This window comes from Pelobates fuscus, chromosome 2 (assembly GCF_036172605.1).
Source record: "Pelobates fuscus isolate aPelFus1 chromosome 2, aPelFus1.pri, whole genome shotgun sequence".
In the NCBI taxonomy this organism is placed as follows: Eukaryota; Metazoa; Chordata; class Amphibia; order Anura; family Pelobatidae; genus Pelobates; species Pelobates fuscus.
This window is the reverse complement of record NC_086318.1, coordinates 306381252-306409238: the sequence shown is the minus strand read 5'-3', so window position 1 is coordinate 306409238 and position 27987 is coordinate 306381252. Positions and strand designations below refer to the sequence as shown.

At 46.8% G+C, this 27987-nt stretch overlaps 1 protein-coding gene across 2 annotated transcripts; it reads left to right on the top strand.

The window, feature by feature from the left end:
• Window positions 1-278: 278 nt before the first annotated feature.
• Window positions 279-27522, top strand: CALHM4 (calcium homeostasis modulator family member 4). Of its 2 annotated transcripts, none has more exons than XM_063441277.1 (2): window positions 279-883; window positions 27038-27522. In XM_063441277.1, the coding sequence occupies exons 1-2, from the start codon at window positions 323-325 to the stop codon at window positions 27449-27451; spliced, it is 975 nt and encodes a 324-aa protein (XP_063297347.1). In that variant the 5' UTR covers window positions 279-322; the 3' UTR covers window positions 27452-27522. The 2 variants fall into 2 exon arrangements, with proteins under 2 accessions (XP_063297347.1, XP_063297348.1); XM_063441278.1 differs by lacking the exon at window positions 279-883 and adding an exon at window positions 21561-22119.
• Window positions 27523-27987: the final 465 nt, after the last annotated feature.

Sequence of the window (27987 nt, the reverse complement as noted above, 5' to 3'; positions counted from 1 at the left end):
TCTCATCTTATTTTAAAAATAAAATAAATAATTTTGCTTAATGGAAAACCTCAGTTTAAGAGAACATTTTTAGTAATTTAGAGTAATTTAGAGGTGTTGGCGTATATCCCTTTAATACCAAGATGCAAAGAATGTCATGTGCTTTCCATACAGTGTGTTCCCACAGGCATTGGGCTTGGGATTTTTTTTTAAGAATGAGGCGTTGTGTAGAGGGCTTGGTTTGAAAATGAGCACACCCAGATAAGCCGGATAGATCACATAACACTGGAGAACTTCTTCCTTGTAACAAAAACTAGTGAAGCAGCAGTACACAGGACTCAACATGTCCATATCGTCGCTCATCACCTTCCTGAAAAGCAAGGAGTCCATTATATTCAATGGAGCAGTGGCACTATTAACTGTTGGAGGCCAACAACTATTTTCTTTTTTTGCTTTCAGCTGTCCGTGCCACCACACTCACAACCTGAACTATGGTTTAGCTTTCCTGGGAGTGCCTGCTTTAATCCTGTTGATTGTGGGCTTTGTGTTCAATGACAACACATGGAGGCTGTTCACTAACTCTGCAAGCCGCTTCTACATCCAGGACTACAGCAGGCAGAGCACCTTGATGAGGTATAAGCTCATCTGCTATGTGCTCCTCAGCATCATTGGGAGGGCACTGGTCGCCCCTGTCACCTGGCTGGCAGTGACTCTGCTGAACGGGTCCTACTATGTGTGTGCACTCAGTGAGTATGTGAGTGTGGAGCAGTATGACTTCTTTAGGAACATGAGTGTTGAGGTTCGGAGAAACACACTTGCCCGGTTACCATGTCAACAGCTAGTACCAGCCAACTTGTCCAGAATCAGAGAGGAGATTCTCCTGGAGCTGAAATACCAATCTCAGGTAGGACTGAAACCGCAATACCACTGTAGTCAAACTGAGATTAATCATAAATTGTGTTGACAGGCAGGGGTGGCCTTTTGCTGACATTTAAAAACAACCTCAGTACCCACACTGTCACTCACACATTTGGCAACACCCTGCTCTTAGAGGATACTGTTCTGTCACGCAAACTGCAGGATGTGTTATATACTGCTACTTTGTTGCAGTGTAAACACATTGCATTAGAAAATGCAATGTGAAATGAAGAGCAAACTATTAAGATTGCTAGTGTCAGCATGCACCAAAACAACCACCGATGTAAACAAGATGCACAAGGAGATTTATTTACCAATTGATGAATTGTAGTTGTTTAGTTTGAAGTTCAAACTAGACTACTACACCAAGTGATAAGTTGTAATTTAATGAATAAACTCCCATGTGCATGTTACTCCAATATTTCTTGCTTGAACATGCTTTTGATTTGATGTATGAAATTTTGTAAATTCATCATGTAGTCCCTGCCTACCTATGTAATTGCATATACTGTTCTTATCTTGTACCACTGTACTTATCTTGTACCTACCTACTTGTTCCTACCTATTGTGCCTAATAGTTCTTTCTAAAAATGACTGACTGTTGACCTGCACAAAAGAGTATACATTAGATAATATGAAGAATACTTACCTATACACCTGATCGTATCTTCTCTCAGTATACTGAGTGTATTTCCTTAGTGTAGGACCTAGCCTCTAACTATAAACTAACTGGAACAGACAGTGCCTTTAGCCAGCCAGTCACATGGGTCACATAAGCTAGGCATTGACAGCCTAGCCTATAGATTTGCCATAGATTAACACTAAAGAGGTGCCAGAATAAGATGAGTATGTATGATGTATCTGGAGGGCAAGTGACCTTATGGCAATATAAGATAGGGCTTGTGACATTTACAATACATCAGTTGCCACACATGGCAGTGGAGTCGTGGGAAATAGAGTCTGCATCTCCTAGACATGCACAGATCTCTGCATGCTCTGTAAACATGTACTAATTGTCATTGTGACAATATATGATGTATTCTATCCCTAATCCAGCAGTCTCCACTTCTATAATTTATACATTGCCATAGTTGCCAACATTTGAAAAAAACAATTCCAGGGACACTTTGCAGCACAGCTATCAATTATTACCTTGAAAAATGACCACACCCACTGTCACAAAGCACTATGATCAACCCACATTATTAATCTCCGCCTACTCATAGTGCAGATTACAGGGTCTACTCAATAAAGAGAGAATTACAGGGAATTGAGATGGTAATTTTAAACTTAAGGCCAAAGTAGCAGAGTTGGAAAAATTATCCCGTTCATGTGCACTACTTCGACCTAAAGTTTAAAATTCCCATCACAATTCCCTGCAATTCTCTCTTTATTGAGTAGACATTTATAACACCAAGTTTCCACCAACAGTACCATGCATCCATGATATGCGATACATACATGTGCAGCACAGCATCTATATCAGGCAGGTACATTTTATCACTTTTAGGGGAGTTGGGTATCAGCGGTGACACTGTCAGTGCTTCAGTCAGAGAGCTGTGTCTATATCATAGAACATACATTAGTTCACAAAAATAATTAATGAGAGAAATGGGAGGAAAAAGGAAAACATATGCACATATTCCATTAGTCCCTTTTCATGCCCTCAATTCAACATGTTGAAAGTCGCAGATTGAGGCTCCAGAATAGCACTATACAGGGAGCACTGACTATTCTGGGATATTATACACACAGAAATTTACTATGCAGAGAGCAGCACTATACAGAGATCACTGACTATCCCAGGATATTATACACACAGACCTGTGTTATACAGAGAGCAGCACTATGCACTATACAGGGAGCCCTGACTGTTCCGGGATATTATACACACATATCTGTATTATACAGCGAGCATTGACTGCCCCAGGATATCATACACACACCAGTATTATAAAGAGTGCAGCACTATACAGGGAGCACTGACTGTCCCAGGATATTATACACACAAACCTGTGTTATACAGAGAGCAGCACTATACAGAGATCACTGACTATCCCAGGATATTATACACACAGACCTGTGTTATACAGAGAGCAGCACTATGCACTATACAGGGAGCCCTGACTGTTCCGGGATATTATACACACATATCTGTATTATACAGAGAGCACTGACTGCCCGGGATATTATGCACAGAGAGCAGCACTATACAGGGAGCACTGACTGTTCCGGGATATTATACACCCATATCTGTGTTATACAGAGAACAGCACTATACATGGAGCACTGACTGTCCCGGGATATTATACACCAATATCTGTATTATACAGAGAACAGCACTATACAGGGAGCACTGACTGTCCCGGGATAATATACACCCATATCTGTATTATACAGAGAACAGCACTATACAGGGAGCACTGACTGTCCCAGCATATTATACACATATACCTGTACTATACAGAGAGCAGCACTATACAGGGAGCGCTGACTGTCCCGGGATATTATACACACATTTCTGTATTATACAGAGAGCAGCACTATACAAGGAGCACTGACTGTCCCGGGATATTATGCACAGAGAGCAGCACTATACAGGGATAACTGACTGTCCCGGGATATTATACACCCATATTTGTGTTATACAGAGAACAGCACTATACAGGGAGCATTGACTGTCCCAGGATATTATGCACACAGACCTGTATTATACAGAGAGAAGCACTATACAGGGAGCACTGACTGTCCCAGGATATTATACACACAGACCTGTATTATACAGAGAGCAGCACTATACAGGGAGCACTGACTGTCCTGGGATATTATACACAGACCTGTACTATACAGAGAGCAACACTATACAGGGAGCACTGACTGTCCCAGGATATTAAACACAGATATGTACTATACAGAGAGCAGCACTAGACAGGGAGCACTGACTATTCTGGGATATTATACACACAGACCTGTACTATGCAGAGAGCAGCACTATACAGCGAGCACTGACTGTCCCAGGATATTATACACATAGACCTGTATTCATAGGCGTGCGCAGCCTGTTGCATTAGGGTGTGCACCCTAAAGCACAAACACACACGCCGCGTATATATGTATTTTTATATACACACACACACATATATATATATATATATATATATATATACACATACACACACACAAATACAAGTATACGTAGGTGCAGTGTATGTGTGATTGTGAGCTGAGCTGTGCAGTGTGTGTGATTGTGAGCGGTGCAGCGTGTAAGGGGTGCAGTGTGTGTGATTGCGAGGGGTACAGTTTGTGTAATTGTGAGGGATTAAGTGTGTGTGTTGGGTACAGTGTGTATGATTGTGAGGGGTGCACTGTGTGGGCGACAGGGGTTAGGAGGGTGGAGGGGCAGCAACAGGGGTTGGGGGGGTAGAGGGACAGGAGGTGGGGGGGTGGAGGGGTGGAGGGGCAGTGACAGGAGGTAGCGGGGGTAGACGGTTAGTGACAGGGGTTAGGGGGTAGTAACAGGGGTTAGGGGTGGTAGAGGGGTAGTGACGGGTTAGGGGGATAGAGGGGTAATGACGGGTTGGGGATAGAGGGGTAATGACAGGGGTTGGGGTAGAGGGGCAGTGACGGGGTGGGGGAGTGGATGGGCAGTAACAGGGGTTAAGGGGGTTGGAGAGGCAGTGACATGGGTTAGGGGGGTAAAGGGGCAGTGACAGGGGTTAGGGGTTAGAGTGGTGTGACAGGGGTTGGGGGGTAGAGGGGTAGTGACAGGGGTTGGGGTAGTGACAGGGGTTAGGGGGTAGAGGGGCAGTGAACAGGGTTGGGGTAGAGGGGTAGTGACAAGGGTTGGGGGGTAGAGACAGGAGTTAGGGGGGTAGAGGGGCAGTGACAGGGATTGGGGGGTGGAGAGGCAGTGACATGGGTTAGGGGAGTAGAGGGAAAGTGACAGGGGTTAGGGGGTAGTGACAGGAGTTAGGGGGTAGTGACAGGAGTTAGGGGGGTAGTGACAGGAGTTAGGGGGGTAGTGACAGGGGTTAGGGGGGTAGAGGGGTAGTGACAGGGGTTGGGGGGTAGTGACAGGGGTTAGGGGGGTAGTGACAGTGGTTAGGGGGGTAGAGGGGTAGTGACAGGGGTTGGGGGGGTAGTGACGGGGTTAGGGGGGTAGTGACGGGGGTTAGGGGGGTAGAGGGGTAGTGACAGGGGTTAGGGGGTTAGAGGGGTAGTGACAGGGGTTAGGGGGGTAGTGACAGGGGTTAGGGAGTTAGAGGGGTAGTGACAGGGGTTAGAGGGGTAGTGAAAGGGGTTAGGGGTAGTGAAAGGGGTTAGAGGGGTAGTGACAGGGGTTGGGGGGTATTGACAGGGGTTAGGGACAGGGGTTGGGGGGTAGTGACAGGGGTTAGGGACAGGGGTTGGGGGGTAGTGACAGGGGTTAGGGACAGGGGTTAGAGGGGTAGTGGCAGGGGTTAGAGGGGTAGTGACAGGGGTTAGAGGGGTAGGGACAGGGGTTAGGGGGGTGGGGGGCAGTGAGTGACAGGGGTTAGGGGGTTAGAGGGTTAGGGGGGGTATGGGTGCAGAGGCAGGGTGGGGGGGCAGTGAGTGACAGGGGGCAGAGGGGGGTTTAAATACCTGCCCTGGTGGTCCAGTGGTCCTGGTGGTCTCTTCAGTCTGCAGCTCCGCCGGGAGTGAGCTGCAGACCACATGGTGAGTCTCGCGATCTCCAGGCAGAGCGTTGCCGTGGCAACGCTCTGACAGGCTGGAGATCGCGAGATACTTCAGTCTGCAGCTCACTCCCGGCGGAGCTGCAGACTGAAGATCAGGGCAGACGGACAGGAGGGGCCTCTCACCCGGCGGCATTGTGTGCACGCCGCCGGCCCCCTCCTGTGTCGGGTCCTCGGTCATAGACCGAGGACCCGACATGTCAGTCTGCCCAGAGGCAGTGCAGCACGGGGGTGTGATTAGGGTGTGCCCAGGCACACCCGGCACACCCCGTGCGCACGCCTATGCCTGTATTATACAGAGAGCAGCACTATACAGGAAGCACTGACTGTCCCGGGATATTAAGCACACACAGACCTGTATTATACAGATAACAGCATTATACAGGGATCACTGACTGTCCCCTCATATTATACACACACAGACAGGCCCGGACTGGCCATCGGGCACACCGGGCAAATGCCCGGTGGGCCGCGATGGCCGTGGGGCCGAGGCCGGCAGGGGAGATCACAGGATCTCCCCTGCCAGCCCCAGCAGGGCCAGCGCGCTACCCGAGCGCCGGCCCTGCTCTGAGCCTCCATGGGCCGGTGGGGAGATCAAAGATCTCCCTCACCGGCCCAGAGACACTGACAGGCGGCCGCCGGCTGTGGGGTGTGAGGGAGGCAGCAGAGAGGACCGGCGGAGTTCTATCCAGCAGCTCCGCCGGGTCCTCTCGCGAGATCTGAGTGTTGCCGCGGTTACCGCGGCAACGCTCAGATCTCGCGAGAGTGAACTCTAGCCGGCAGGTTAGAGTTCACTCTCACCACTGGACCACCAGGGAAGGAAGATGCAGAAAGAATCCCCCCCAGGCAGAACGGCTCCCCCCCTCCCATGCTAAAGGTAAGAAGGGAGGGGGGGATATAACTTTTTTTTTTTTTAATTATTAATAAAATATTTAAATTAAAAAAAATAATAATTAATTATTAATAATATATTTAAATTAAAATATTTAAATTAAAAAAAAAATCACACCAACAGCCCCCTCACACACACACATCACCCCCAGACACACACAGCCCCCCCATACACACACAGCCCCCCCCCATACACACACAGCCCCCCCCAGACACACACAGCCCCCCCAGACACACACAGCACCCCCCAGACACACACAGCACCCCCCAGACACACACAGCACCCAAACACATACAGCACCCCCAGACACACACAGCCCCCCCAGACACACACAGCACCCAAACACATACAGCACCCCCAGACACACACAGCACCCCCAGACACACACAGCCCCCCCCAGACACACACAGCCCCCTCAGACACACACAGCCCCCCCAGACACACACAGCCCCCCCAGACACACACAGCACCCCCAGACACTCACAGCGCACCCAGACACACACAGCCCCCCCATACACACACAGCCCCCCCCATACACACACAGCCCCCCCCCATACACACACAGCCCCCCCCGACACACACAGCCCCCCCAGACACACACAGCACCCCCCAGACACACACAGCACCCCCCAGACACACACAGCACCCCCCAGACACACACAGCACCCAAACACATACAGCACCCCCAGACACACACAGCCCCCCCAGACACACACAGCACCCAAACACATACAGCACCCCCAGACACACACAGCACCCCCAGACACACACAGCCCCCCCCAGACACACACAGCCCCCTCAGACACACACAGCCCCCCCAGACACACACAGCCCCCCCAGACACACACAGCACCCCCAGACACTCACAGCGCACCCAGACACACAGCGCACCCAGACACACAGCGCACCCAGACACACAGCGCACCCAGACACACAGCGCACCCAGACACACAGCGCACCCAGACACACAGCACCCTCAGACACTCAGCACACATCACCTTCAGACACACACATCACCTTCAGACACACACAGCACCCTCACTCACAGACAGCACCCTCAGACAGACAGCACCCTCGCTCACACACATACACATATATAAAATAACCCTCAGTGAGTTAACAGACAAAGAAAATTAGAAACCTAGAATGTGACGGCAGATAAAAACACCCTCACACACAGCACCCCTCTTAAATACACACACACTGCGCCCCTCACACATACAATACGTCCAAATATATATATATATATATATATATATATATATATACACACACACACACACACAAACACACACTACAGCACCCCTCACACTGCACCACCACACACATTACGCTCCAGATACACGCTAGATCCCTTACCCTATATGCACTCTTAATCCTCTATATATATATATATATATACACACACACACACACACACACACACAATCTCCTATACACACTCTGGGTCCTTTACACACTAGATCTCCTACACACCCTCTCTACAACCCCTACACACACTACGTCACCTATACACACACACACACACTACAGCCTGTATGCACACACTCGCTACATCCCCTATAACACTATGCCCCCTATACACACACTATCTACAGCCCCTAGCCACACATATTACACCACAAACACAAATGAAATTGACCTATTTACACAATACCACACCACACTCTACACACACGCAATTTCACAAGCAGGCTCCAAACACATGCACCATACACTTTCCTGGCCCAATTGTCCTCTGGTATCCCACTTGTGGAGACACCAGAGACAATTTAAAAGCAAACACAGCGCAAGCCTTTTTCTAATGCCAGAGCTCTTCAGCGCGGCTCTGCGCATTGAACCAACTTGCTCACTTTGAGAGGGGGTGTGCTTGTCATTAGTGATGACAAAACACACCCTCTCTGGCCCCGCCCCCTTCTTAGGGGCCGCTCTGATTGAAAAATGCCCGGGCCTAATTTTTTTCCCAGTCCGGCCCTGCACACAGACCTGTATTATACAGAGTGCAGCACTATACAGGGAGCACTGACGGTCACAGGATATTATACACAGACCTATATTATACAGAGAACAGCACTATGCATGGAGCATTGACTATCCCAGGGTATTATACACAGGCCTGTATTATACAGAGAGCAGCACTATACAGGGAGCAGTTACTGTCCCAGGATATTATACACAGAGACTTGCGTTATACCTAGAGCAGCACTATACAGGGAGCACTGACTGTCCCAGGATATTATACACACAGACCTGTATTATACAGAGAGCAGCACTATACAGGGAGCCCTAATATTATAGGATATTATACACACAGGCCTGTATAGCAGCACTATAGTATTATACAGATAGCTGAGCATAATATCTTGTGTTTCAATCTCTAGACTACTAATACCTGATAACAACAGCTCCCAGAGGCGTGTTACAGGGCTGGGCAATGCAGGCTTAAGTGTGCGGCAGCTCACGCGGGTGTTTCAGCTGTAAAGTGCACCAGCCCTATAAGTCATGTAGAGCAGTGTTCCCCAACCTAGTCCTCGTGGACCATCAACAGTCCAGGTTTTGTAAGGATCTCCATTGGAATAAAACAGGGAAATACATAAATCCTGGACTGTTGGTGGTCCCTGAGGACTGGGTTGGGGAACACTGATGTAGAGTATTAAAGCAGCATTGTCATGGCCGAAACACGTTTTTTTTTTAACCCCCCTCCCGACTCCACTACATCTAACTGACCCCCTAGTCACCCCCAAATGTCCCTAAGCCCCCCATATTACCTATTTCTTTAACTTTTTTTTGTGTCCTGACCAATGTTCAGGGCGCCGCTGTTAAGACACCTTTTGTCTTAATAAGTAAATCACCGTTTAGTCCACCTTCCCCTTTCACCGTATCAAGTCCTTGTTCGTCTACTGTATAATCCACGAACCATAACCAGGGGAAGCAGTAATCTCTCGAATAACGATATCCACCAAACGGCATAAGTTCCCAATAATAGTCCTTAAGCGTAAATAAGAATCCCCCCAATAACGAGACTGAAGCTCCGTGTTGAGGGTCAAAACAAGATCTGAGGACTGGAACATCCAGCCTGCTTTTTATTAGGAAAAGGCACACACAGGGCACTCCCAGGGGGAGGATGAAAATAACCAATTATACACAGGGTAACACCCCCACCTCTCCTCCCCTCAGATAACCACATAACACAATTATACTGTACAATAATTTACCCCAGTTATGGATGTACCCCAAAACCAGGGGGTACACCTTTAAGTCCAGCACCGCTTGAAAGGTCTTGGTTAGGGGAACACTCTGTCCAAATCCCAGCCCATTCGGTTAAGGGGTTCGGGAGTTATGGATGATTGAAGTTTTGACCGACTGCACGGATCTTCTAGCCGAAAAGAGTTCCACAAGTTTTGGCCCTGCAGTCGGTCTCCGTTCGCCGGTTAAAATCATACGAAATCCTCATCATCCACAACTATCTCCGAGTTCGCTGGATTCCCCATAGCCGATTACAAGTAACTACCGAATGGCTCGTCGTTCGGTAGTTCCAACACGAACTTCTGGGTGTATGGAGGTCTCAGCGGTGTTCGCCTGTTTGGGTATCCGTTTTTAGTTCCACGCGTTCACAGGCAAACACCGCTGTTCGCACGCAAGATGGCCGCGAACACATGCAAAAGTCCCAAAATGGCGGCCACCCATATGGACATGGAGTTCGTGCGAAATGAGGTGAACGGCTGGAAAACAGGCTGGAACGGTAAAAACATGCTTCATAACATAACAAATCAGTCCTTTAGACGGATGGCCCAAAATAGTCGAATCCACTAAAGCACCAGACAGACGGATGGTTCCGTCACAGCCGCCATCTTTGTGGAACACTCCGGCAGACCCGGCTTGACCCTGTGGCGGGTCAACTTGGGGATGTCCGGACTAAGAGGTGGTGGATATGTCGGTTTGCCGTGATAAGCCATCCGCATTTCCGTTCAGCTTACCGGGTCTGTAGCTAATAGTAAAGTTGTAAGGTTGCAATGCCAAGCTCCATCTCAGCAGTCTCCCATTGTCGCCTGAGACCCGGTTAAGCCAAACGAGGGGGTTATGATCTGTTACAAGGGAAAATTCTTGCCCATACAAGTAGGGACTTAACTTTTTCAATGCCCAGACTAGGGCTAAACATTCTTTCTCAACTGCCGCATAACTCACTTCTCGGGGTAGTAATTTTCGGCTGAGGTATGCGACAGGATGCTCTCCTCCATCTTCCCCAACTTGGCTTAACACAGCCCCCAGTCCATACATGGAAGCATCTGTGTGAACGAGAAAGCGTTTGTTAGGGACTGGGGCAGCCAAGATAGGGGCATTCACGAGAGCTTGTTTCAGTGCCTGGAACACAGCTTCACAAGCCGGGGACCACAGGACCTGCTTAGGCAAATTCTTTTTCGTCAGATCTGTCAGGGGCTTAGCAATAGAGCTGTAGTCAGGAACGAAACGTCGGTAGTACCCTGCTGTCCCTAAGAAGGCCAATACCTGGGTCTTAGTAGTGGGCGTGGGCCAGTTAGCCACCGCTTCTACTTTGGCGGGCTCTGGTCTCTGGTTCCCACATCCCACTCGGTGACCCAGGTACTGTACTTCTGCCATACCTACATGGCACTTTTCTGGCTTCAATGTCAGGCCAGCGGCCCGGATCTTATCCAGTACTACCCCTATGTGTACCAGGTGTTCCTCCCAGGACCCACTATAGATCGCTATGTCGTCCAAGTATGCACAGGCAAATTCTTGGAAGCCATCCAGGAGTCTATCCACCATCCGTTGGAAAGTAGCCGGGGCATTCTTCATCCCAAAAGGCATGACCCTAAATTGGTACAGGCCAAATGGGGTGACGAAGGCCGACTTGGGGATAGCATCCTCGGCCAGGGGAATCTGCCAGTAGCCCTTACATAGGTCTATGGTGGTCAGATAACGTCCCCTGGCAATACGATCCAATAATTCGTCTACCCGGGGCATTGGGTAGGCGTCAGTGGTCGTCCGCTCGTTGAGTCGCCTGTAGTCCACACAGAACCGGGTGGTCCCATCTTTCTTAGGTACTAGGACTACAGGCGAAGCCCAAGGGCTGTCAGAGGGTTCGATGACCCCAAGCTGGGTCATCTCCTGTATCTCCTTCCGCATTCCATCTCGGACTGCTTCAGGGATACGGTAAGGCGGCTGTCGTAAGGGGGTCTGTCCAGGGATCTCTACCTTGTGTATAGCGAGGTGGGTGTAACCTGGCTCCTGGGAGAAAGTTGCTTGCTTCTCCCATAACAACTGTTTCGCTTGGATCCTTTCTGTGGGGTTTAACCTGTCTCCTAACTGTACGAGGGAGGTGAGGTCAGTCTGGGGGTCCCTTTCTAATAGATCAGGGAGAGGTAAATTCTCAGGGTCATCTGTAGCTGGGGCACATACGGCTGCAATGTTCTCAGGTCGTTCTTGATACTCTTTCAGCATGTTCACATGAAAGGATCTCTGGACCCTTTCGTCTGAACAGCTGGCTATCAAATAGGTAGTATCGCAGATCTGCGCCACTATTCTGTACGGGCCTTGCCAAGAGGCTTGCATCTTGTTGGCCTTCACAGGTTTGAGCACTAATACTTTTTGCCCCACCTGGAAGGCTCGCTGTCGGGCACCCTGATCGTACCATCTCTTCTGTTTCCCCTGGGCCGCCCGGAGATTCTCCCTTACCATCAGGGACAGTTTCTCCATGCGGTCCCGAAGTTCCAGAACATATGGCACTATGGGGGTCCCTTCTTGCTCAGTCTCCCCTTCCCAGTGTCCCCGAATGAGATCTAGGGGTCCGCGGACCCGTCTCCCATACAGTAACTCAAAAGGGGAGAACCCAGTAGATTCCTGGGGCACCTCCCGGTATGAAAACAGGAGGTGCGGCAAGAATCTCTCCCAGTCCCTGCAAGTGTCCGTAAAGGTCCTCAGCATCTGTTTGAGGGTACCGTTAAAACGCTCGCAGAGACCGTTAGTCTGTGGATGGTAAGGCGAGCTAAGCAAGGGTTTAATGCCACATACTTTCCACAGCTGCTGGGTGAGCACCGCAGTAAATTGGGTTCCCTGGTCGGAGAGGATCTCTTTAGGGAACCCAACCCTGGTAAAAATCCTAACCAGGGCATCAGCAATCGTCTCTGCCTCTATGTTAGACAGTGCTACTGCCTCTGGATAGCGAGTGGCATAGTCCACTACAGTAAGAATATACTTCTTGCCTGATGGACTAGCCCTGGCCAGTGGACCCACAATGTCAACAGCTATGCGGGAAAAGGGCTCCCCTATAATAGGCATCGCTGATAGTTTAGCCTTAGGGTGGTCCCCCCGCTTTCCTACCCGTTGACATGTGTCACAAGTACTGCAATATATCCGCACAGCCTGGTTGAAGTTGGGCCAAAAGAAATTCTGGGAGATCCTATAGGCCGTGCGACGAGACCCTAGATGTCCTGCTAAAGGGACATCGTGCCCTATCCGCAGAAGCTCCTGACGGTATTTCGCGGGCACCACCAGCTGGTGATTCTGCGGAGGGGCTATCTTCTTCTGGGAAGGTTTCGGGATTCTGTATAGCCTGTCCCCCACCCACTTATACCGCTCCCCGTCTATCCCTTCCTCTCCAGCATCTGCTCTGTCCCTGTACTTTTGTAGGGTAGGATCTGCCCGGGTTTCCCTCCCAAACTCCTCTGGGGAATCCCAACGTAAGGGGGTCTGAGCTAAGGTGTCAGTCGGGGAAAAGGGTCTTACCTGGGCCTCCTCGGCAGGTGGGCTGGTTCCAGAGGCACGGGTCTGAGAGCGAGTAGTCACTGGGTTAACGTCCAAGGGGCCCATTGGAGCATAGGCCGAAACCAAAGGGGCCAAATCATTCCCAAGAAGCACATCAGCGGGCAAGTCTTTCATAACCCCAACATCCACGTGTCTAGCGCCCACTCCCCAGTCCAGGTGAACACGGGCAACAGGTAACCGGAATACGGCTCCCCCTGCTACCCTCACGGCCACTGTGTCTCCGGTGTGCTGGTGTTCTGAGACCAAGTTCTTTTGGAGCAGTGTCATGGTGGCTCCTGTGTCTCTAAGTCCATTTACCACTCGGCCATTTAGTTTCACAGTCTGCCGGTGTTGCTGGCGATTGTCCTGATGGGCGGCTTGCACCGGGTCGGCTTCGTGCAAGATGCCCCAGAATTCCTCCTGCTCTACACAGTGAGCAGCAGGCGGTGGTGGTCGCTGATTCGGGTTGGCTGATCTCCTCCAGGACTGAGCTTGGTTAGCGTGGTTCAGTGGACACTCCGGGCGCTTGTGTCCCAACTGTTTGCACAGAAAGCACCGGATGGGTTGGGAATAATCCCTGGCATTAAATTTGGATGGCTGCACATAAGTATTGGTCGGTGGTACTACTGGGCTGCGATGCACTGGGGGTTGGTATGTTGTTGGAATCGGAGGGGCTGCTGGTCGGTATTCCACTCTGGTCGGAACTTTAACAACGGTATTGTCCAGTTTGCGAGCATCAGTATATTCGTCTGCCAACCAGGCCGCCTCGGGTAGGGTAGAGGGTTTTCTATCTCTGACCCACTCCCGGACCCCGGTAGGCAATTTCTCGAAGCAGTGTTCCAGTAAGAATACCTGCAGCACCTCTTCCCCCGATACTGCTTGGCATCCTGCCATCCAGTGGGCTGCAGTACGGTGAACTCTGCAGGCCCATTCCACATAAGAATCGCCACTTTGCTTGTTGGTTTCCCTGAAGCGCCGTCTGTAAACTTCTGGGGTCACCGCATACCTGGCTAGGAGCGTATCCTTCACTGCCCGGTAGCTGGTGATCTCCTCCTCTGGGATGGCCCGAAATGCGTCACTAGCCCGGCCGGATAATTTCCCAGAGAGGATGGTGACCCATTGGTCTGTGGGTACCTGGTGGAGGGCACACTGCCTCTCAAAATCGGCCAGGAACCCATCGATCTCTCCTTCATTTTCAATAAAATTTTTAAATGCAGCAAATGGTACCTTTTTCCTTCCGGAATCGTTATTGGGTACCTCTGCTGCTGCAGCTCCTCTTCCTTGGAGCGCTTGGTGTGCTGCTACTGCGGCTTGCACACGTTCCACAATGTCTGCTGAGGGGTTGGGGCCAAAGTGTGCCAGCCTTATTTGCACTGCCCGGTTAAATTGTATTTCCTCGGGTGTTAAATCCAAACTGCTGGGCACATTAGCGCTCTCCGTTCCCTGTGTTGCATCCATTTCCCTTAGCAAAGCAATAATTTCCCGTTTCTTTAAATTGCTTGCTGATCGACCTCGGCGTTCTATTATGTCCTTAAGAGTAGCACGTCTTAACTGTTCATACTGCATTTCTTTCCTTCTGTGTTGTGGGATTCATCCCGTCGCTTGCCACCAATTGTTAAGACACCTTTTGTCTTAATAAGTAAATCACCGTTTAGTCCACCTTCCCCTTTCACCGTATCAAGTCCTTGTTCGTCTACTGTATAATCCACGAACCATAACCAGGGGAAGCAGTAATCTCTCGAATAACGATATCCACCAAACGGCATAAGTTCCCAATAATAGTCCTTAAGCGTAAATAAGAATCCCCCCAATAACGAGACTGAAGCTCCGTGTTGAGGGTCAAAACAAGATCTGAGGACTGGAACATCCAGCCTGCTTTTTATTAGGAAAAGGCACACACAGGGCACTCCCAGGGGGAGGATGAAAATAACCAATTATACACAGGGTAACACCCCCACCTCTCCTCCCCTCAGATAACCACATAACACAATTATACTGTACAATAATTTACCCCAGTTATGGATGTACCCCAAAACCAGGGGGTACACCTTTAAGTCCAGCACCGCTTGAAAGGTCTTGGTTAGGGGAACACTCTGTCCAAATCCCAGCCCATTCGGTTAAGGGGTTCGGGAGTTATGGATGATTGAAGTTTTGACCGACTGCACGGATCTTCTAGCCGAAAAGAGTTCCACAAGTTTTGGCCCTGCAGTCGGTCTCCGTTCGCCGGTTAAAATCATACGAAATCCTCATCATCCACAACTATCTCCGAGTTCGCTGGATTCCCCATAGCCGATTACAAGTAACTACCGAATGGCTCGTCGTTCGGTAGTTCCAACACGAATTTCTGGGTGTATGGAGGTCTCAGCGGTGTTCGCCTGTTTGGGTATCCGTTTTTAGTTCCACGCGTTCACAGGCAAACACCGCTGTTCGCACGCAAGATGGCCGCGAACACGTGCAAAAGTCCCAAAATGGCGGCCACCCATATGTTAGACATGGAGTTCGTGCGAAATGAGGTGAACGGCTGGAAAACAGGCTGGAACGGTAAAAACATGCTTCATAACATAACAAATCAGTCCTTTAGACGGATGGCCCAAAATAGTCGAATCCACTAAAGCACCAGACAGACGGATGGTTCCGTCACAGCCGCCATCTTTGTGTGGGTAGATGAAGTCCCTGTGGGACACGTCATCTGCCCACACTAGATAGCACTGTGAGATTCCCGCACATGCCCAGTTAAACACTTGGGCATGCGAAGGGGAATTTCATCTATTCATTAATTCGTCAGAAAAATGAATTAATGAATTAATAGAAATGTCAGACGAACAAACAAACACTGAATATCAGTGTTCGTTTGTTTGTTCGTTCCGTTTATTACAAGGAGGGAGCTACAAGGCACGCAGCTCCGTCCTTGTAAAATGTAAAGATAGAAGCGGCAGGGAGCAGTGCTCTCCGCCACTTCCTAAGCCCCCCATGTCCTCCCTCACTCTATGGGGGTCAATATGACCCCCATATGGGCATAAGGGAGATTAAAATCTCCTGAATGCCCCTACTCGCTATACCGTGAGTAGGGGCATGTCTACTAAACAGACTGCTCACTGTTAAAAAAACAAAACAAAACCCTAAATTAGAATAAGGGGGGGACCTATTGTCCTCCCCCCCGGCACCAACCCCTGCGCGGTGGGTGGGGGCCCTAAATAACAAAAAGGGGGGGGACCTATTGTCATCCTCCCCCCAACCCCCAGCCTTGAGCAGTAACAATAAGGGGGTGGAACTACTGCTCTGAGCAGTGGGTGGGGGCCATAAATACCAATAACGGGGGGGACCTATTGCCCGCCCCCTCAGCCCCCACCCCTGAGCGGTGGGCGGGGGTCATAAATAACAATAAGGGGGGGAACTACTGTTCTCCCCCCTCGGCCCCCACCCCTGAGTGGCAGGTTGGGGCCCTAAATGAGAATGTGGGGGGGACCTATTGTCCTCCCCCCTGGCCCTCACCCCTGAGCGGTGGGTGGGGGCCCTAAATAACAATAAGGGGGGGAACTACTGTTCTCCCCCCTCGGCCCCCACCCCTGAGTGGCAGGTTGGGGCCCTAAATGAGAATGTGGGGGGGACCTATTGTCCTCCCCCCTGGCCCTCACCCCTGAGCGGTGGGTGGGGGCCCTAAATAACAATAAGGGGGGGACCTATTGTCCTCCCCCACCCCTGAGCGGTGTGTGGGGCCCATAAATAACAATAAGGAGGGTTTCTACTGTCCTCCCCCCCGGCCCCTACCACTGAGTGGCGGGTAGGGGCCATGAATAATAATAAGGGGGGAACCTATTGTCCTCCCCCCCGGCCTCCACCCCTGAGTGGTGGGTGGGGGCCCTGAATGAAAATGTCCCCCCCTTATTGTCCCCAAGACCCTAGTAACCCCCCCCCCACCCAAATAAAAAAAAATAATCCCCTGCCTACCCCCCTCACCCTAAAAATAGCGAGGGGGGAATAAAATAACTAACTACCTGTAAAAAAAAATTAAAAAATGACGAAAAAGAAAAATCCCGATGCTAAAAAAATAATCCATCTTCACCCGGTGAGGGCACGGTGCAGAATGAGCTCCGCAGGGCTGGGAAAGGCTTATAAAGCCTTGCCCCGCCCTGCAATTATGCTCAGAACACTCTGATTGGTTGGTTTAAGCCAATCAGAGTGCTCTGTGTCATTTTACACAGCGTGGGAAAGTTCTTTGGAGAACAGTAGGTCCCCCCTTCTTATTGTTATTTATGGCCTCCACCCACCCGCGGGGGGGGGGGGGGGGGAGGGTTACTAGTTTTTTTTTGTTTGTTTTTTAAATTAGTAAATGTGTAAATGTGTCTGAAAGAAGCATCGCGGGAACAGGGAGGAAAGCTTAGAATTGTGGGGAAATTTCTCTGACCACCGGAAATGAAGCACACTTTGCTCCTCCCCTGGTCAGAGATGGTCAGGTGTAGGAAACCTCCACAAGACAAATAGTCCCTACTTTGTCTTATGTTTTAAAGAAAACTAGAGCAGATAGGAAGAAATAAAGAACAGATCCTGAGAGGTATATAGTAAGCACATGAGCTCACTGATACACAGGCTCAAAGACAGACAAGTTCACTGATACTCAAAAATTGGCTCACTGACAGACACACAAGCTTACTACAGACAAACTCACTTGTATAGACACACAAGGCTCACTACAGACAAGGTCAGTGACACACACAAGCTTACTACAGGCAAACTCACTAACACACACATGCTCATTAAATACAAGTTCCCTGACACACACAAGCTCACCAAATACAAGCTCACTGACACACACAAGCTCACTACAGACAAGCTCACTGACACACACAAGCTCACTACAGGCAAACTCACTGACACACTAGCTCACTACAGACAAGTTCACTTACACACTAGCTCAGTACATAAAAGCTCACTGACGCACACACACACATACACACAAGCTCACTAAATACGAGCTCACTACAGACAAGCTCACTGACACACACAAGCAGTGCCATCTTAACAGCGTTATGAGCCCCCTTGGCAAAACAGTGCACTAGGGCCATTCCTACACAACAACTTTATCGATTATCGATAAAATTAAACTTATATTTATTGGTACCTCCAACATATGCAATACATACAATACATATACACAGACTGCTGAATACAGTCACAGACTGCTGAACACGTTCACACACAGACTGCTGAATACACGCACACACCGACTGCTAAATATACACACCCAGACTGCTGAGTACACACACACACACACACAGACTGCTCCACACACAGACTTCAGAGTACACACAGACAGACTGCTGAATACAAAACATAGAAAAGAAAAAACACAGTTTTTCTTATACGTGTGAATTGAGGCGCTTAATACTTGGGGTGTGATATAAATTTAATTATCAGCAGCTGTAGCACTCTTAGGGTCCTCCTATTAACCCAGAAAAACAGATATATACATAGACACCACTTTGTGTGAAAACTAAGTTTAGATGATAATCCCCTTAACTTACACACAGTGGAATAGTGCAGCGCTAGACAGAAGGCTTACCCTTATAATGTGGGGCGTTGCTCATATATAACCGGAAAAAAAATATAAACAGAGAAATACGTAATAGTGCAATATTGTTAAAAAAACTAATTAACACTCTAAAAATTAGAGAAATTAATGCTCACAAATCAAGAGCCTTTTAGACGTTATGGCTCTGAACGTATGCGCTTGCTGTGCCTTTAAGGTAGCAACAGTAACCTTCTCATTTGCCCCCTTCACTGGTTCAAGTGGAATAGGTGTACATGGAAGACATAAGCAGGTGGCAAAAAGTAGTGCAGATGGTAATAGACTCTTTAGGTTACAACTTGAAAGATAAAATGAAAGTTGCTCACCTGATTCTGGAGCCTATAAATAACTGGCTCCAAGTTTGTGCACTTACTTGCCAATATCTGGAGTGGCAAGGGACGCCCTTTAAATCAGCATGGAACAGATGGTCAAAGAGGATAATGGATTTAGCAAAAAACGTTTTATTACAGAAAATAAAAAATACTCCAACATGGAGATAAAAACAAATAATTCCACACATGGTATATCAACTAAAAGATTTATATAAAAATATATATAATAAGTCCTCTTGGCGTCCGAGATGCGTTTTGCCCACTGTGCAGGCTTTCTCAATCGGCTGCTGAATACACACACAGAGACTGCTGAATACATACAGACTCCAAAGAGGGGTGCAGTGTACGTGTTGTGTGTGTGTAGGGGTGTTGTGTGTGTGAGAGGAGCAGTGTGTGTGTGTGTGAGGGGTGCAGTGTGTAAAGAGTGCTGTGTGTGTGTTTAAGGGGTGCAGTGTGTAAAGAATGCTTTGTGTGACACAGGTGCTGTGTGTGTGTGGGGGGGGTGCAGTTTGTGACAAGGGCAGTTTGTGATGGGTGCTGTGTGTGTGAGGGGGGCTTTGTGTCAGGGGTGCTTTGTGTGTGAGGGGTTCTGTGTGTGTGAGAGAGGGGTGCACTGACACACACACACAAGCTCACTACAAACAAGCTCACTGACACACACACAAGCTCACTACAAACAAGCTCACTGAGAAACACACATGCTTTCTCACTAGCAGGCACACACACACACAGCTGAGTATATCAAGCCTACCTTGCACTGCAGGCTGTTGCTGGGAGGTCAGATAGCAATTTTCTGTCCTCTTCAAACTTCAGCAAGGTCTCCTGCTTAATGGCGGAGCTTGGTGGTGGGTCTTGCTGACCTGGGTGGAGCTTCCATTGTGGGGGTGGAGCCTGAATCCGCGAGGCAGAGCAGGAGCCTGTGTGCAGGGGAAGCTGCTGGGAAATCCCAGCATCTCTCCACAGCCTGCAGCACCTCTCTACAGCCCCCAGCATCTCCCAGCACCTCTCTCCTGGACTCCCTCGGACTGTAACAGGCTGTTACAGCCCGAGGGAAAATAATAAAAACACATGGCCAGCAATTTGCCGGGACTGTCCCGGGAGGTTGAAACCCAGGACAGACTCCAGCTTGTCGGGACCGTCCCGGCAAAATCGGTACAGTTTGCAATTATGCATTGCCTGCTTCATGTGAGCATGTACACAAACTGTACAATCTATGAGTTTTGTGAGGAAAAAATAGGTCATTCATTTTCACTTGCACTTCAGGCCAAATGGCTGATTCTGTTTTGAGAATATGTGATGGTTGCCTTTTTTTTTTTTGTAGGTGTGTATATTTGAGTGAATGACTGTATTGTGTGTGTATGTATATATATATATATATATAAATATTTTAAGTAGTTGACTGCACTCATGGATTTTCTTAAAACTTAACTTTTATTCAGATGTTTAAGACAATATCAAAGTTTCAGTCCCCCTTGTGGACTTTCATCATGATCCGGATGAAAGTCCACAAGGGGGACTGAAACATTGATCTTGTCTCAAACATCTGAATAAAAGTTACATTTTAAGAAAATCCATGAGTGCAGCCAACTACTTCAAATATTTGGATACTGGAGCCCTGGTAGTGCACCCGGTCATACAACTTTAAAGCCAGAGTGCAAGGTACAACTATATATATACACACACACACACACACACACACGCGCATACATACATATTGAAAGAAATACCGGCACTCCAGGATTTGGTAAAAAAAGATAAGTTCTTCTTTATTCTTATTGTTCCAAATGGTCAACATTTCAGCTCTTGTACAGAGCTTTCATCAGGACTGTATACTATGTATACTTTATGTGACCAGAGCACCAAGTATTTATTTTGCTAAAGTTGGAGTACAGGAGCTTTGGATTTATATATATATATATATATATATATATATATATATATATATATATATATATATATATATATATATGTAAATGTATCTCTCTAATTAGTTGTGTATCACGTGGTTTTGGTTTTTGTGTGTGTGCATGTGTGATTGTGTTGTTTTAGCTTGTGGATTATTGTGAGCAGGCAGGTGTAGATGAAAGGAACACTATATGTTAGGAACACAAACATGTATTCCTGACCCTATAGTGTTAAAAACACAATATCTAGCCCCTTTGGACCCCTAGGGGGGCTAGATGGTGGTTTTAACACTACAGGGTCAGAAATATGTTTTTGTTCCTTACCCAATAGTGCTCCTATAACGATTGGGATAAATTCCACACTCCACACTTGTGTCCCTTTAAGAATGATGATTCTTTAACAAGGCCCAATTTAATAATGGACACACCCCAAGAAGTTAGAAGCTTCAAATAACACTAATAGCAATTGTTACCTGAACTAAAATAGGAGAAACAGTACAAAATGACTTTTGAGTTGCTGAAGCACAAAGAGTCCTTGATCTTCAATGGATTAATTGCACTTTTAACTGTTGGAAGCCAACAGCTTTTTTCTTTTTTTGCTTTTAGCTGTCCATGTCGCTACACTTGGAATCTTACCTATGGCTTAGCTTTCCTAGGAGTCCCTGCTTTAATCTTGTTGATTGTAGGTGTTGTGTTAAACAGCCAAACATGGAGGCTGTTCACTAACTCTGCAAGCCGCTTCTCCATTAAGGACTACAGCAGACAGAGCGCCTTGATCAGATATAAGCTCATCTGCTATGTGCTCCTCAGTATCATTGGGAGGGCACTGGTCGCTCCTGTCACCTGGCTAGCGGTAACTATGCTGCATGGGTCCTACTATGTGTGTGCACTCAGTGTGTATGTCAATGTGCAGCGCTATGACTTCTTTAAGAATGTGAGTGCTGAGGTTCGGAGAAACACACTTGCCCAATTCCCATGTCCCCAGCTAGTTCCTGCCAACTTGACCAAAATGAGAGAAGAGATTCTCCTGGAACTAAAGTGTGAATCGCAGGTAGGTCTAAAACCTAAATACCTTTGTAATCAATGGAGGGCTGGTAACTCCTTGACCTGGGGGCAACTACAAAGCACAGATATATCTATGTGGTTGGTTTACCTTGCAAGTTATATGTGGGTTTGATAGATCTGGAATAGCCAGTTGTGATATCATACATCCACACAGCCTGTTTAGGTAGATACAGCATTCTAAGAGAGGCAGACTTTTGTGAACCGTACCTCCTTTGCCATTAATTGTGAGTTATATCTTGTGCACTATTGCCCTACGGAACTTGCAGAAACCTCTGGGAAAGCCACAATGTTAATCTGGTAACCTGGATGGCATCATATCCCATTGGGACAGTCCAGGCATGGAGCGTACAAGCCCGCACAGTGATTTTCACATTTTAGGCCAGAGTAGCTGAGATGAAAACATAGCTGACTTAGAGAATTTTTCTAGTTGCAGTGAGGCTGCCACCTGCAAGGTCTATCAGCCCAGTTCTCCATCCCTTGTTAGACCTTCCCTGATTGCAGTCTTAATTTAGATTTATAATCTCACTTCCAGAAAAAAATACTGAATAGTGGGCAGTCTCTGGTCCTACACAATCAGTTGTATTCACTATAGGGAAAATTCAGAGACATTTTTCGGCTACAATAGTCAAATATGAGGGGAAAGAAAAATACAATTTCTCTATGCTTTCATTGCTGTTAATTTTAGCCTAAAAGTGGTAATACTTTTTTTTTCCCAGCAGTTAAAGGGAAACTATAGTGCCAGACAACCAAACTTGTTTTCCTGGCACTTCAGCCCCTCCCGTCTCTGTGATGTAGAGGGGGTTAAAACCCAATCTGTCACTTATCTAAGTCCCGAGCGGCAATGGCTGCACTTGCACTAGGATTTACCCCATAGAAAAGCATTATACAATGCTCCAGTATAGGATTTTTTTTTTAAATATTCATACTGACTTTGTTAGAATTTCACTTTTAATTATATTCTAACTCTGGGACATTAGCGACTAACTTTGTCTCAGTATTTTTCCTACACCTAACACTTTAACCCCTTAAAGACCAAACTTCTGGAATAAAAGGGAATCATGACATGTCACAAATGTCATGTGTCCTTAAGGAGTTAAAGGGACTCTCCAGTGCCAGGAAAACAAACCGTTTTCCTGGCACTGCAGGTCCCCTCTCCCTCCACCCCTCATCCCAAGTTGCTGAAGGGTTTAAAACCCCTTCAGTGACTTACCTGTATCCAGCGCCGATGTCCCTCAGCGCTGGTTAAGGGGCTGCCCACGCTCCTCCCCCGCCGACGTCATCTGGCGGGGAGACTTATTGCGCATGCGCGGCCGCTGGCGGGGGGAGACCTAATGCGCATGTGCGCATTAGACCTCCCCATAGGAAAGCATTGAAAAATGCTTAACTATGGGGATTTCAGCATTGCGGATTTTAAACACGGAAGTGCCCTCTAGTGGCTGTCTAGTAGTCAGCCACTAGAGGAGGAGTTAACCCTGCAAGGTAAATATTGCAGTTTATGAAAACTCCAATATTTACAGTTGCAGGGTTAAGAGTAGTGGGAGTTGGTACCCAGACCACTCCAATGGGCAGAAGTGGTTGGGTGCCTGGAGTGTCCATTTAAGACACTGGTGGAGCTACCTCCATCGAAAAGTGTTCATCTCCCAGCTGCGTCCATTCCGTGAAATCCTCCTTAGGCCTCAATGCTGTACTCTTGCACACTGGTTTTTATTTTTTTTCCCTTGTGAAAAATACAAATATGAACACTAGTTCTTGTAGGGTTTGTGGTTAAGTGGCTACAAAACAAAAAAAAATGGACATATGCCATTTTGAATAACCTGAGCTGTCTACTTTTGCAAATGATCTGCCATGGTGTGGGTAAATCTCATTCCCGGGCTGCCATACAGTCTCAAAGGCAACATAAGCCCAACAAGCCAATCTAACGAATTTCAATGATTAAGGACTGAAATGGGCACGCTCTTTATTTTACCCTGTAACTTTCCAAAGCACCATAAAAAAATGTGCATGGCGGGGGGCATCATTGCACTTACAAAAAAATTTTATTTTATTGCAGTAAAAGCTAACAATATGACATTCGCAGTTAAAATGCTGTGCAGAGCTTAGAAAATACAATTTCTTAATTTCTCAAGCTCTATTTCTCATGGAAAAAAAATGATATATAATCTGTGAGGTGCACTTAATATAAAAAAGGTAAATTATGGCTGAACAGACATAGTTCAAATACTAGGTTTTGTTTGGTCAGTACAATTACCTCAGTCCTTAAGGGCTTACACTATTATAAATGTATTTCAAAATCAGTCTGTGTATGCAAGATGCATTGGTTTTATTATAAATAAAAACATTTTAGTTGTAAAAATTGTTATGAATAAGTCACCTAAAATTTCTCAGAACAGAGTGCTATATTTTCAGATATCATTGTGATTGACAGCCATCTAGCTCGCTCCATGTAGGGATAGGTTTGGGATGGGATGTAGTAGTACATACCTTAAATACATTTTAAAGGGATACTATAGGCATTAGAACTACTTTTGCGTTAAGGGACACTTCACTGGCCACATACAAAGTAAATAACAGTTTAGTAGATATACCCCAAATGAAAACATGCATTTTTTCATTAGGAGTATATCTAAAAACCACTTGCAAAAAAAAAAAAACTTCTTGTCTGCTGCCTTTGCAAACCTGCCCCTTCGAACCCAACCTAGAATGTATGTGAATGTCCAATCACAGACTTCCCAATGGAACTCAATGAGAAGTCTTTGTAAGGCAGGTGCTCCGGGCAATTGCTGCCTCCAATGAACTAACCAAACCAGGAAGTAATATTACCTGTTGTCTGACAGGCAAGTGGATGTAACCAGGTTAATTTATACTGCATTTTCCGCAGAATGAAAAAAATAGGACAGACTTTTCACACATACAGCTTTTCAGCAAGCTAAAGTGCTTTAGGGATCTGGAGAGTCCCTTTCATGACATTGGGACGTGTCATTACACCCTAACTATAATGGTCTTTTAATGCCTTTGGGGTGTAATGACACTTCCTGCAGATTTGGTGTGAGCAGGGTTAAATACCAATATAACTCCGCAGAGTGCAAGAATATATCGCAGAGCCACTCTGTGATATATTTTTGCACTTGGTGTGTGTGTGTGTGTTGCGATGTATGATGAGGGGGGCGGCTGAATGTGATTTGTAATAGCCATCTATCAACACTCCTGAGTTATATCGAACTGCTTAATTTTGCCCCTTCTTGCAATGCCTGCCTCTTAACAGCCTTTCCCTTTGCATTAGCCTGAACTCCTGTGTCTTTCTTCATACGGCAAGTCCCTATATTAAGCTTCTAGCCATTCTTACTCCTGTCACTTACCTGCTAGGAAGTGGATCTCCCCTGGCTCTGCTTAACTGTGCTCTGTGTGAGGACAAAACGAAGGAAATATAGTCTGTGACAGTCAGCTTGGGAGTGGGAGGGGCGCTTCAGCTCAGTATTAAGGGGCAGCAGAATTTGCTGGATCTGACCAGCCAGTTAGTACCATAAACAAAAATCTGCCATTCTCCCTGGAGAGCTCTGATCCTGACTCCTTACCAACCTTGGCCTGGGACTGTGCAACAGGGCACTATTTGCTGAAGCCCCTGCCCACCTGCCTTCCCAAGACCATGGCCACGGTGGTCTTATGGCACATCTGGGTTCAGTGGGGACTCTGGTAAGAGGGAAAACCACTGCTAAACTTTTGAGTTCAGCTATGCTGGTCTTCAAGTGAACTTGTCGGCTGTGGAAGTTTGGCTAAATGGGCCCAAAATACATTGAATACATGATATATTAAATGTAAACTTATGAGAAACTCACCTTGCATTCATTCCAACACAGCCATATCCTGAACTGTGTTGGTATTACTATACAACCCATAGTGCTTAAAGAAGCACTATGGGGTCAGGAAAACAAACATATATTTCTGACCTTATAGTGTGAAAACCACCGTCTGGCCACCTCTAGCCACTCTAAATATAGTAAAATATTAGTTGTATTTAAGTCTGCAGCTGCTACCTCTGCCACTGTCTGCTGACTTAATCATAAGTGATTCTGTTAGCCAATCACAAGCTTCCCCGTAGGCTTGGCTGAGACTGTCAAGTAGGCAGAGAGGGGCAGAGCCAACACAAGTCAAACACAGCCCTGGCCAATCGGCATCTTTAAATAGAGATGCCTTTAAAAAGTTCAGTGTCTGCATGCAGAGGGTGGAGACACTGAATGGTAGTGCTGCACATTAGGCAGGACTGCTTAAGGAAGCACCTCTAGCAGCCATCAGACGAGTGGCCAGTGAAGTTATAACTAGGCTGCATTTTCTCTGAAAAGACCGTGTTTACTGCAAAAAGCCTGAAGGGAAAGATTCTACTCATCAGAACAAATGCAATAAGCTGTAGTTTTTCTGGTGACTATAGTGTCCCTTTAACTGTTGATAAGGAGGATTGGGCTGACAGACAAAGAGTTTGTGATGGGTAGCATAAACATGGGGGAAAAAAGGCAAATATTCACAGATGGTATGTAAGATGTTAAGGTGATTATGGACACGATGTGCCTAAAAAATATAAAGTGGTGTTCTAAGCATTATAAATGGCATAGGTCATTGTAGTGGTTATAGTGAAAAACAACTGTTCTCCTAGTTTGCGTTGAACAGTTGGTTTACAAAAAAATACTGTCCCAATGCCTAAAGCAAAGTCACTCTGCAAGTGGTGAAGTCTTGTGCTTTACTATATCCAACTTTGGGTATCGATAATTGGCTGGCATATCACAGCAAAGTCAGTTACAGCTTATGTATGTGGAATGTATTTGTTTTATTTCTCCTTCCTGCATATGAATACACTATTCTTCATTTTTCTTTTGTAACAACATATTTGAAACCATTTTTGTCATTTCTTTTAGGTGACTGGATGGATTTTGATAGCACTTGTGGCTGTTACTGTTTTCCTAATTTTATGTATAGCCAGATGTTGCTCACCACTAAGTTATCTACATCTCTGGTACTGGACCAACTACATTAATAATGAGCAGACCCTTTTTGAGCAAGCTACAGACCAGCACTCCAAGATCTATGCCATGGAAAATATCAAGAAATTCTTTGGCTTTGCACCAGGGAGTAAACACATCACTGATATCCGCATCCCTTCTCGTGATGACTGGAAAGCCATCTCAGGACTTGACCTTCTGCAAGTGATCAATGCTGATCACTGCAATTACAGCCTTCTTCATTCATGGGCAGAAGAGGACCAAGAAGATGGAAAATATATTCACCTTGATGTGGCTCCAGACTCTGCAGATACTGTTACACCACCTTAAATGTACACTGTTGTCTTCTGTAGTTATTTAACAATGTGCCGGACTGAATTTATATCACATGCCCTTTTTTCCATAACACTTACACTTTTTTTTTTTTTTTTTTTACTCTGTATAATATGTAACGTTACGATTAAATGTATTACATGAGAGCACTACTTTTGAAAATATATTTAAAGTAATAGAAAAAAAAACTGTTTAATTCCTAAAAGACTAATCCCTCAATCTGCTCATCTATAGGGATTATTTTCTTCCAAACTGATTTATACCTCATGGATCTTATCAAAGTTATAATAGATTTCTGTAGGACTAACGTAAAAATGTTAGCCTCCTTCCATCAACTAGAACTGCACTTTCATTACTATTTTTTTCATGAATAAAAGCCAGTTGTATGTATGACTTTATGAAGTTAAAAAAACAAAACAAAACTGAAAATCATCTAAAGCTTGTTAACCTCTTTTCATAAGTTTTTAAAATTGTTTAAGTGAACACTAAAGTCACCAGAACCACTACATCCTAATGTAATGTCTAGTAGTGTC

What these genes read in the sequence shown, in the direction of transcription:
- CALHM4 (XM_063441277.1), top strand. Translation starts at nt 323, where the DNA reads ATGTCCATATCGTCGCTCATCACCTTCCTGAAAAGCAAGGAGTCCATT. An exon ending in AGCTGAAATACCAATCTCAG is followed by an intron (nt 884 to 27,037) that starts GTAGGACTGAAA and finishes CATTTCTTTTAG; the next exon opens with GTGACTGGATGGATTTTGAT.